This window comes from Sinocyclocheilus anshuiensis, unplaced genomic scaffold (genome assembly GCF_001515605.1).
Source record: "Sinocyclocheilus anshuiensis isolate Anshui unplaced genomic scaffold, SAMN03320099.WGS_v1.1 scaffold78, whole genome shotgun sequence".
In the NCBI taxonomy this organism is placed as follows: domain Eukaryota; kingdom Metazoa; phylum Chordata; class Actinopteri; order Cypriniformes; family Cyprinidae; genus Sinocyclocheilus; species Sinocyclocheilus anshuiensis.
In genome coordinates, this window is record NW_015544250.1 from 2,574,751 (window position 1) to 2,586,505 (window position 11,755).

General features: G+C 36.0%; 1 protein-coding gene and 1 long non-coding RNA gene across 2 annotated transcripts in view; one reads left to right on the forward strand and one right to left on the reverse strand.

Moving 5' to 3' along the window:
* LOC107697933 (uncharacterized) overlaps positions 1-7,994 on the forward strand; it is a 23,322-nt gene extending 15,328 nt beyond the window's left edge. The window contains exon 3 of the long non-coding RNA XR_001635284.1: positions 7,775-7,994. This is a non-coding gene — a long non-coding RNA (uncharacterized LOC107697933). The remainder of the gene's footprint in view (positions 1-7,774) is intronic.
* A 202-nt stretch (positions 7,995-8,196) lies between these two features.
* Positions 8,197-11,483, reverse strand: LOC107697835 (homeobox protein Hox-C3a-like). Its single transcript, XM_016498687.1, has 4 exons — positions 11,418-11,483; positions 11,200-11,349; positions 10,744-11,014; positions 8,197-9,542 (listed from the first exon to the last, which is right to left on the reverse strand). Exons 1-4 carry the CDS (start codon positions 11,481-11,483, stop codon positions 9,148-9,150), a joined length of 882 nt encoding a protein of 293 aa, XP_016354173.1. The 3' UTR covers positions 8,197-9,147.
* Positions 11,484-11,755: the final 272 nt, after the last annotated feature.

An 11,755-nucleotide genomic window follows, 5' to 3' on the forward strand; every position in this document is an offset into this window, starting at 1 on the left:
GCGGGGCGTTACCTGATTGGCTGACGTCATAGTGACGGTAGGTTTAGGGGCGGGGTTAGGTAAGGTTGATCATTTCATTGCATCGTTTAGAAACACCCATCAGTTTGAAAACACCCACAACGTCAGAAACACACACTTTTGCTCTGCAGAGACCTCGTGTTGCCAGACGTACAATAATTATCGTATTTGTACGATAATTTTGACCTCTGTATGATGTACGATCAATAATGAAAAAAATCCCATAATGTGCGATAATTTCATAATTTTATGACAGTTCAAATGAAGGTAGTTGTAGTCATAGGGCTTCTATATCCATACCCAAAATCGGCTCATTATAGACGCTCTAAATGCGCTTGTGCACACCTCAGAGTTTGTTAAGAATGCAGGAGGGTGCCCTGCTTTAATATGGCAAGCCAAGAGCATCACATTTACGCTATAGGTAAATCGCGTTTACATACAAAATGCCGTATTTGACGGCGTTTTAAACAATATTAGCGCCGTCAAATACGCCGTCCTTATAGCAGATGCCGTAAAAAACGCTGTATTTAACGGCGTTTTAGTATTTGTAAAAAGCGCCGCTTTTAACGCCGTCCGCCTTGCCACAGGACGCCGTAAAAAACGCCGTTCTGATTGCACATAAGAGCACGTTATTTACGGCGTTTTCCTTGTAGTATAATGAGCCACGCCCACTGATTTCCACAGCCAGTAATATTGAACTGCTCTCACCCAATCAATGATGAACAGAACCAGACCAGACTAATTTACCACAGATCGTTTTAGCGGAAGAAGTGCCTGTGAACTGATAGGAAATATTTATGTACAGAGTAACTTTTTATATATTTTCATCTCTACTAGCATTGAACATAGGCCGATTCCACGTCTTTAGCATACTTTAATGTAATTGTTAATTACATGGACAGCATTTTAGCATACCAACCCCTTGTTTATATATCATTTATTACATAAATACCTTTTATGTATATAAATAAGTGCTGGTTTATAATATTCAATTAGCTTTGAGTAATTTAATTTCCAATACAAGAAATCGTTCATGTAAACGCGATTTCCCTATAGCGTAAATGTAGCGTACATCTTGGCTTGCCATAGTACCGTTTCCACACTCGTTGGACTCGCGCCTGGCACTGATCAGTAAGGTGTTTTTTTTTTTGAAGAAATGTATACTTTCATCATGCAATAAATTGATCAAAAGTAATAGTTTCTAATAAACATCTATCAATTTAAAATGGACAGCATTTTAGCATACCAACCCCATATCATTTATTACACAAATGCCTTTTATGTGCATAAATAACAGGGCATTATAAGAGCTGGTTTATAATATTAAATTAGCTAAGCTAATTTAATTTCCAATACAAGAAATCGTTCATAATATAGGCTAACGGATGTCAGAGAGTGTGTAAAAGCTGTGCAGCTACAGAAGTTGGAGGCAATGGTCCTAGCCTTTTTGTTAAGAGTGTTTGACCCCTATACCGCCACGACCGCTGGTTCAAGTCCCGCTCCAAACAGATTCTGGTATACTGGGAGCTTATTTGCTGTTTAACAAACAAATACGATGACGCATTGCTGCCACACACATATTATTTGTTCTGCTCACTTATGTCATAATAACGAGAACTTACATTGCTAAAAAAAGACATAATTTTTCTCATAATAACGACATGTCATAAAAAAACTGGGGGGACCGGGGAGTAAATTTAGAGGGGGACGGCGTTTCACTTCCAACTGTTTCGTTTTTTTGTTTGTTTTTCTTTTGGAAATTAAAGTGATTTTTATATTTTATCCATTCAAAAGACCACGAAAGCGATCCCAGTTCTGCACATAAACGTAACGCAATATGGACTAAAATCGCAGCGCGGTATTTGCATCTATGGTTCGCTGCGCAATGCCTTGTGATTGGCAATAATACCTGCAGACTGCCGCCAATGGAAATGCTTCTCTATCTGTGCGTGTCCTGCTCCTTACAGATCATGAAAGTTTGTCATTCATTTGACTGCAGTTTGTCATTCATTATAACAAACAAAGTGTAGGCACGATGAAAATAATAGATTCAGTGTGCAGTGTAGAGAGCTTCATTAATTAAAATGGAAGTTTGTGAGATCTCGATGAAGTAAGACAGGTGACAGCTTTTTAATGAAGGGAGTTTGCAAATGTGAAACTTTTTTATAAAAGTTTTATAAATTTTTTATTTTATACAAAAGTTAATATAAAGTGACTTACATTTCTAGGAACACTGTTGTCTGATTGTGCTCTATTTCTTCAACAAAAATAGTTCAAAACAAAGTCACAGCTGAGCCGGTGCGCATCACCTTTCACAGTGCTGTTTCCTTTATGAATGAATCTGTCAATGTTCAATGACCCAATAATAAAGACCTTTAGAGTATTTTATTCATGACTTGAATAAAAGTCACTTGCTTCGTTCCTGAATAAATCAGCCGTTTAAACGAATCAATTGAATGAATGATTCAGTGACAAAGACAGTGATTTGCTGTGGTGGTTTCAGTTTCATTTTTGAAGTATAAATTTAAATTGTTTAATATTTCTATATTTAAAAGTTATATTTAAAACATTAATCTCATAACATTGTTATTATGAAATGTATTAATGCCACCTCCAAGTCTTGTTAAAAAGTCTGTAAATATTTCACATTTGTGCTCTTCTGTGCCGTGCAAAGATGAAGTGTTGATTCTGATTTCATTTGACTGGTAACTTATTCTTCCTGATTTTATCTTAATTAATTAATTTTAATTAAATTTATTGTTTAATTACATTTTTTGATAAAAGTTTATAAATCTATTTTTTTGGCACAAAAGATGACATGCATTTAATAAAGTAAAAAAATGGCATTACAAAGGTAAAAAAAATGAGTCAAATATCGCCTTTAGAATGGCGATCATTGATCAGGTGTTCCTATTTTATTTTATTTTTTTTAAGTAGGAACAGTAGTGTTCCTGAAAAGAAATGTAAGCGTAGAGTCCTTAAGAATGTAATGGTACCTTTTAAAAACTAATTGCAAGCGTTTTTGCAAACTGTAAACGATTAAATATAATCTTAAAATCATGCATTTACATTGTCATTTAGCAGAAATATATATATATATATATAGTGGGTACGGAAAGTATTCAGACCCCCTTCAATTTTTCACTCTTTGTTATATTGCAGCCATTTGCTAAAATCATTTAAGTTACTTTTTTTTCCTCATTAATGTACACACAGCACCCCATATTGACAGAAAAACACAGAATCGTTTATATATATATATATATATATATATTTATTTATTTATTTATTTAATATTGTATTCATGCAATACTGTACCTTTAAATAAGAAGTGTTTTGAGGGCTTAGCTAAACAGGCCTATTGGAGACAATAATCATTCTCATTTTTTTATCAAATCATTCTTTCATTTCTCTAATCAATCTTTATTATTATTATTATTATTAAACACAAGGGGTCATTAATGATGCTCACATTAACATGTGCAAATTCACACACAATGTATCTTTAATTTGGCCAGAATTGCAGGTGCCTGTCTTAAGAAGGTTTAGAGAAATATCAATAGAGATATGAAATAAGTTGTTAATAAATGTTATTATAGATTATAAAGGGTTTTATAATTAAATACATCCGAAAGGTCATTTAAAATTACCATTATTAACCCCTCCCCCTCCAAGCCAGAGTCCCCCCAGTAAATTTTGGCCATTTCCACCACTGTCTTTACCTGCATCAAGACGCGCGTCGCATCGGATCTTCTTCTGGGCCTGGGGTAAATTCCAGGCTTTATGAATAGGCTGCGCTGCGTGTGGGTGCATAGAGCACAATGCAGATAAGGAGCTCAGACGGTAAAGACTGTACAGTACCTCTTGCTGGATATGAATTAAATAAAAACAAATTTGTTTTCAAATGTTTTAAGTCGACCTTTCAAGCTGTCTATGCATAACAAGGTGCGGCAGAAAGCGTACCCTGTTATTTTACAAAAGCAATTTGGGACTTTTTTGTTGTTATAGTGGAAGTAGGCTACACAAAATAGAGCAGACACTTATATTTCTTTTTTTCTGTTACCACAATGCAAGGGATCGCGCCGGCGCCGCTGACCCGAGAAGTGCGGTGTTGCGCTTTATATGAGATGCATGTTTGCAAGAAATATAGCCTATATGCAACAGCCAAACAGTATGAAGAAACGTTATTGTGACTAATTTGCAGAGCGGTACATCAGATGAACTCTTATTCTGCGTGATGGGACAGACAGTAAAGACAGGCTGAGTTGAAAAGTGGCGTTTCAGGGCCGCTCACGCACAAATGCATAAGCGCATTTTTTATCCACAAACAAAAAATACGAACAATCTAAATCCGTGTATCATTCGATCATTAGTTTTTTGATTTAATATTGAAAGTAGAAAAATGAGAAAAGGCTCCTTTTTCGTTTTTTCGTTTTTTTCCAAAAAACGGAAAACGAGAATTCAGCTTAAATTTTCGTTTTTCGTTCATGGGTGGAAAAATTAATAAACAGCTTGAATATTCGATTTCTACACGTGGGCGGGAATTAAACGCCCCTTTCTGCTGATTGGTCAGCCGAAGATCAATCCTCAGTTCCGCGCAGCAGAATAATAGTCCTCCGCTGCTGCAGTTGTATGGATTCTTAATGCCTTTATTGCAGCTCATCTTTTTCTCATAACAACGAGACTAACAAATGGATGTGATTTATTTAAAAATGACTAATGCATTTAACGTCAACTAATCTAAATGTAAGCTTTTAAAAGCAGTTAAGTAGGCTATTTGCTGTGTTTTGGTTCATGTTTGTGGCGTGTGTCAGAAAGATGTTCGAGGAGACTGAACTTGAGAAAGATGCTCAAGGAGACTGAGACGCGCTAAAGCAGCGCATTCTGTTGTTCTCTTTATTTATCAAAGGCATGACATTTTTGAACGCATAATATTACACAATTAAAAATATAAATTTTACCATATGACTATAAATGACAGAGTATTAAGTTATTGTTATTATATTTTATGAAAATCTTGCGTTGCAGTGTGAGTGCGCAGCAGTTCATGCCGTGCACAAGTGCATATCCTTTTGAGATATCAATTATAATCAATTTTAATAAAACACAAGACTACATTATATAACTCTAACAGTAGGCTATTTAATATCTGTTGTTCTCTGGTTGTCAGTCAGAATGACAGTTCTTGCGTGAACATAGGCCTATATATACCCAAGCCAATTTATTATTCTTTCCTTTTTGTCTTAGTGTTTAAAATATTTATTTTGAAAAAAAAAAATGAATTTCTTAATTAAACAAACAAACAGACTTACTGTGTGAGCAAGGTAGGCTATGACAGCTGTCAAATCATACGCTGCCATGCCCAGCTGATGCAAAGAATAGAATTTATATCTACACAGAAGAAAGCCCTGTCTAGACTCTGCCCAGGTATGAGTTGTGTTGAGCTATTCATAAGTCTGTTTGTTTGATGAAAAAAGATTAAATGTAGTTGCAATAAATGCGTTAAGAATCCATACAACTGCAGCAGCAGAGGACTATTATTCTGCTGCGTGATACTGAAGAAGAACTGATGAAGGCACGGTTTGATCTTCGGCTGACCAATCGGCAGAAAGGGGCGTTTAATTCCCGCCCACGTGTAGAAATCGAATATTCAAGCTGTTTATTCATTTTTCCACCCATGAACGAAAAACGAAAATTTAAGATGAATTCTCGTTTTCCGTTTTTTGGAAAAAAACGAAAAAGGAGCCGTTTTCTAATTTTTCTACTTTCAATATTAAATAAATTTTTGAACGATCGAATGATACACGGATTAATCTAGCTTAATTTTCGTTTTTCCGTTCTTCAGACAGAACGAAATAAAAATAATAGTAACAATAATAATAAAAATAATAATAAAATCAAATCGTTTGTTATTTATCTTTATTTCTTTTTGTTCGTATTTCGATTTGTTGTTAAATCAAACGTGAGTCATTAAAAAAAAAGGAATATTCCAAGCCCAGAGTCGGTATTATTAAAAAATAACTGGTTTGATATGATCATCTAAAACGAGTCATATCCTCTGACTGAGTGCAGTTATTGAATATAGCATTGTAGACAGACTGGAGATTAATCCTAATAAACATGACGCTACAATAAAAATATTAAAATACATTTAAAACAGTGTATTTTTATAACTTCAGCAGCGTGCAGATGCTCCTTTATGTCAGGACTGCAGCGACAGCAGCGTGGACAATCGCTTAGCTCGCTCACATAATGTAACCTATCTTCTGTAACGGGAAAATCATATTGTTTTTATGACATGTCGTTATTATGAGAAAAATTATGTCTTTTAACAATGTAACTTCTCATTATTATGACATAAGTGAGCGGAAAAAATTATATGTGTGTGGCAGCAATGCGTCGCAGTATATTTGTTTGTTTAATACGGCATTTTTTACGGTTTACGCGCGTTTTTTACGGCGTCGGCTATCAGGACGGCATATTTGACGGCGCTAATATTGTTTGAAACGCCGTCAAATACGGCGTTTTGTATGGTTTGTACCTCTTGGCTTGCCATACAGAAGCAGCAGTTGTGAGTGTGGTGGCCAACACTAGCCCCGCCCTGCGTTAATTGCGTTAAATATTTTTAACGAGTTAAACTGAAAAAATTCATCGCCTGCGTTAACGCGCTAATTTTGACACCACTAATTTAAATTTTTTTTTTTTTTTAAAAAATGAGATTTAAGACAAATTATAAATGAAAAGGTGTCCTTTTATTATTTCAATGCTTAAATATAAACTTTTTTTTACATTTTTCTAAAATATATATTTTAAAATATTATTTATTATGTTTTTATTTGTATAAATGCAATACATGTACTAGACATATAATAATTTACTGAGAGCATTTAAATTGATATTCTCTGCTTGTTTAGAAGTTTTACATTCTGTGTAACTATAAGCCGGTATGCTATGTTAGATTTAAATACAGCAAAGCACTCAGCATTCCGTTTAGTTGCACTAAGGGGGCCACCGGGAGGCCAACTCCTATTTTGCATATGGAACACTGCCACATGGTGATGAATGCTAAGTTCAGCAGTACAGCACAGACAGTGTTCCATTCTCTCACGGCCACTAGTATATGTTCGCGCACTTATCTGCAAATTACGGTATCGGATTATTTATTTAGCTCTGTGATTTAGCCTCAACGATTCATTACAGAATCATTTTTTCCTGTAATCAGAATGAATGGAATGAAAGGCTATTTCCATCCTCTTGATTACAGATGCTGCATTGTAATCTATAAACGGAAACAAGGTTGAGAATAGTTAAACCTATGATTAATTGTGCAGTGTTGCTGATAGTTCTGAAATTAGTTAGGCCAGTGGTTTCAAACCCTCTAGGAACGGGGTTGAGAACCACTCAAGGCTACAATAGTCTACTAATTGTATTGGGTCTAGATTGATTTATGCAGAATGACTGAGATTGGCCAAACTGAAATTGCTCAATTAGTTCAAATTTCAGCTGAAGTTAATATTTTTGAAAAGGTAGATTTTGCTGTTCCGTGCTTAGCTTATAAAATGACACACGGCGACGTCCTAATTAAACATAATTAATCAAAATGAGTTATCATCCACCCTGCCAGGGGCGGTGCCCACAAGCCTTGGCTTCTTCTCCGCTAACGTTGCTGAAGTCCAGTTTTGCTCAAATGTAATAATAGACTCTGTTTTTAGAAAAGGAGAAAACCAAATCTGTTTTCTTCAAATCTGTGTTTCAGCTCCCATACTGGAGAAGAGCATGTTGGAAGGTTGGAAGAGAAGCGCACTGCCTGTCATTAGGCCCAGCGGGTTGAGCGGTTGTGAAAGCTGCTCGAGAGAGAGAGAGAGAGAGCGCCTTGTCTAAATGATTAATGTTGCGAGGTTGGGAGGCGGAGGCGGAGGAAGGCATATATGTAAGGTTATGTTTTAAGAATACAAAGTACAGTATTGCCTAATTCAAAAAGTATCAAAGTAAAATCCACAGAAGCACTTTAAAGCTAAATTAAGATTCACTCTCAGTTGTTCTCATCTTTTTTTTTTTTTTTTACCAAATTAACAAAGAAGATCTGAAAAACAAGAACGACAACATTGTCATTTACATGCATTACAGTCACCTTTATTAACTATCCAGATGGATTTAATTAGATTGAAGCAACCACTTTGCCGTTTCAAAATGCATGCTTTTAATCAGCTATGACCAAATTACAATAAAAGTGGCAAGATCTAGAAATATAAACATTTTACATTGCTGCTCTGTCTTGTTCACACTTTAGTCTACATGAATAGGTCAAATCAAATCAAAACATTATCAAAGCAAGAATTCTGACATTGACTTAGCATTGTGACCGTGAATTAATCCTGTTTTGTTGCTTTATTCATTTGTCAGTCAAAACACCATGAATTCAGTATACTTTCAGTATCAACAGGAAAACAAAACTTGTGTAAAGTCAAACTCAGAGTAGCGCATTGTCAATAGGAGAACAAGTCATTGGAATTCAACATGGGTTAAATATTTGAACATTTCTGGCCATTATAATACATATGTTAAAAGTTTCAGCACATGCCGTGGGAAAAATAACATATCATTCTGAGAGCAATAAAAATATGTTGTGCACTTACAAAAGTTGAGGGCATGTTAATGACCAGTCAGGTCTTGAATGCCCTTTTTAAATTGTATTTTCTGTGCCCAAGAGATAAACTTGTACAAGTGAGTCTGCATCCGTGCGCAATAAATCTTGGCGCTTTGCAAAGATATTATTACTACAGCGATTTATGCACAGTGGAGACTAACTCTGATTTTACCATGTACTAGCTGATAACATGTAATCTGGTTCAGAGCAAACTTGGCTATTGAACTAACATTTTCATATAAATCATTATCTAGGGGCAATAAATCTTCAGTTTCCTTAAATATAAATCATGTCAGAGAGAGTTATAATGGGGAAAAAAACTGGTCAGTGACAGAACAGGTACATATTTTGTGGAGAATTTGTATTTGTATTTAAATTATCCAAGAGAATTCAGTCATTCATGTGAATCAGGCTTTAGTGCTATTTTAGTGCTGACAGCTGGATTCTGAAAGCAGAAGACCCTGGTTGTTGGACTTCCTGTTTCACCGGTGGCTCTGTGCACAGTTCATACCAGACATTGATGTTCTCTCATAGTGGTACTGGAATTTTAATGGCGCTGGGGAATCCGCTGTGCTGCCACTAATCACAAAGGGTTGGTTACCTGTTTCCAGGTAGGAGTAAGAGGACTTTGCATTTGACTTTTCTTTGTGATCTTTCTTATCCTTCATACGACGGTTTTGGAACCAGATTTTAATCTGGCGGTCAGTGAGCTTCAGCAGCGCAGCCATTTCAAGTCTCCGGTTGCGGCACAGGTAAGCGCTGAAGTGAAACTCCTTCTCCAGCTCGAGCAGCTGGGAGGAGGTGAACGCTGCACGTGCCCGTTTACTGTTAGAACAGCTGCTATGCTGTACTTCACCATTGCTGTACCTGGAATCACCTGGAAAACATGCAGATATATAGAAATGTTAAAGTACACCAGGTCTAAGATTTGTCAAACATAGACCGATGCTCAGGATTAGAGTATTAACCATGTTGCACAGCCTAATGTCAGAGCGAATCTCTCTGATGCCTATGCCTATGTAGCTGCAAGTTTAAATCCCCAGTGATTAATCAATGTATTGAGAATCCAGCGCACTGTCTGTGGGCAGACCACTGTTGGTAGACTAATCACTAAGTTAATTATCCATTTCATATGACTTCTACTGTGGTTCGATTCCTAATGATTTGTGTGTGGATTTTTTTTCTTCTTTTCAACAAATGTTTTTATATTGTCCTTACTGCACATATAAGCTGACAATCCCCACATATTTGCTCTATCATCTCATTCATTGTTGTATATGTATGGAGAATATATTCTCTAATGTGAATGTATGAATTTGGTTTAGGCTAAAACAAGTGAAGCAGTCTTATATGTGTGACCCAGAAAAGCATAGCCTCAGACAATATAAAAATTTCACTAGGCTTTTTTTTATTATTCTGCTCCTTAGTAAAAGTTTAACTTTAATCAAGTTCACAGAACAACTGGCTCTCTCTAGAAAATATTACTTTTCTTAGAAGTTCTCTTCTTTTTTTCCTTGTATGCAGCTTATGCATTTTTAACTTGAAAAGGACATATTTTCACACAGTAAAAGTACTGTTAGATAGCATAACAAAATCACTATACTTAAAATATATATGTTTTAATTGTGTTTTTGTCAATGAGCATACAATCATATTTGCCCCGTCTTGTGTATACTATAGCCATGTGTCCACATTCACCTTGATGGACTGGACTGATAAAAATATTTGAATTAATTACCTTAACCGAACACAATGAAACTTTAGTTTTAGAATTCTTACATGAATTTTGTGGAAATTAACAGTCTTTATTAGTCGAGACTGAAATGTTGCCTGTAATTAGGGGTTCATTTTCTATTTAAGGAGGAAGGAAAACACTAATAATTGATTAATAACTGTAGTTCTTGATGATGTCAGCCATTGACATCAGTGTCTAAGTGACAAATCACAGTGACATAAAATCAAATCTCACACAGCTGTTATTTATTATCTACTAAAGATTAAGTGGATATTTCTAAGCAATACCAATTAATATATCTCTCCAATATATCTATATTTACTCCAAAAATGAGTTCTCTCACCTGATTCCATGACGTTAATGGAGCTGAAGTTTATAGGTGTATGTGTCTCCCTCATCCAAGGGTACTTCTTGGTTGAAAAGCAGGAAGTTGACAGCTTGCACCCCGTTGCATTCGCCCGGTCCAAGGAGTTTGTCGTTTCATTCGTGGACTGGTTGACACCAGCAGAGAATGAATAGGGATGTTGAGAGTGTTTTTGAAAGTTCCACATATGGCCTTCATAATGTTTTGATGAATTCTCTTCAGCATGTTTTCTCCACGCAGAACTGCTCTCCTGCAGAGCACAAGGGGAGAAATGTTGCTCCATAGAACAAACATGAGATTTATTGCAACATGTCTTGTTCAAGTACGCATTGTTAATATGAAATTCGTGAAACGAATTCTTGTGCATCTCTAACCACCCTGATCACTCCGGTTGGATAATCAATCACACAAGGTGTAGGAAAGACATAAACGTACACTCACTGCCGTCTTTAATTGTTTTCCAACAAGGGTAAACAATGTAGTCACGTGATGGCCTCCTCCAATAGCCTCGCGCACTCGCTGTTTGAGTTGTAAAGTGCTGGAAAGCAACCAAACGAGGATGCCTTTTTCCTCCGCATTCTTCGACTATTTTGCAATTTCGAATGATTATCCTGTGGACAGACGAAAAGCCATGAGCAGGGCTCATACATTACCCTGTTACCGTGCTGACAGAGTTGAGAGAGCGTGATTTGGGAGGTGGGAGGGAGAAAGAGACCCATTTGGACAGAGAAAAGACTTGCATGTCTGGGATCGCGTCTCCTTAGTTTTGCCACAATGGATTGCAGAATACAGACTTCATTTCCGTGATAACGTTTTATAATACAGTGTTTGAAACCCTGACTGACTTTTCAGTCCTCTTGTGGTAGGTATTAAAATAATAATCGACTTTTTTGCCTTATGGTTAAATAATTATTCCTGTAACGCTTTACATTTGTGACAACAGCTCCATACGTGTATTGATTTTTTAAAAATATATATTTTAAAAAATCTT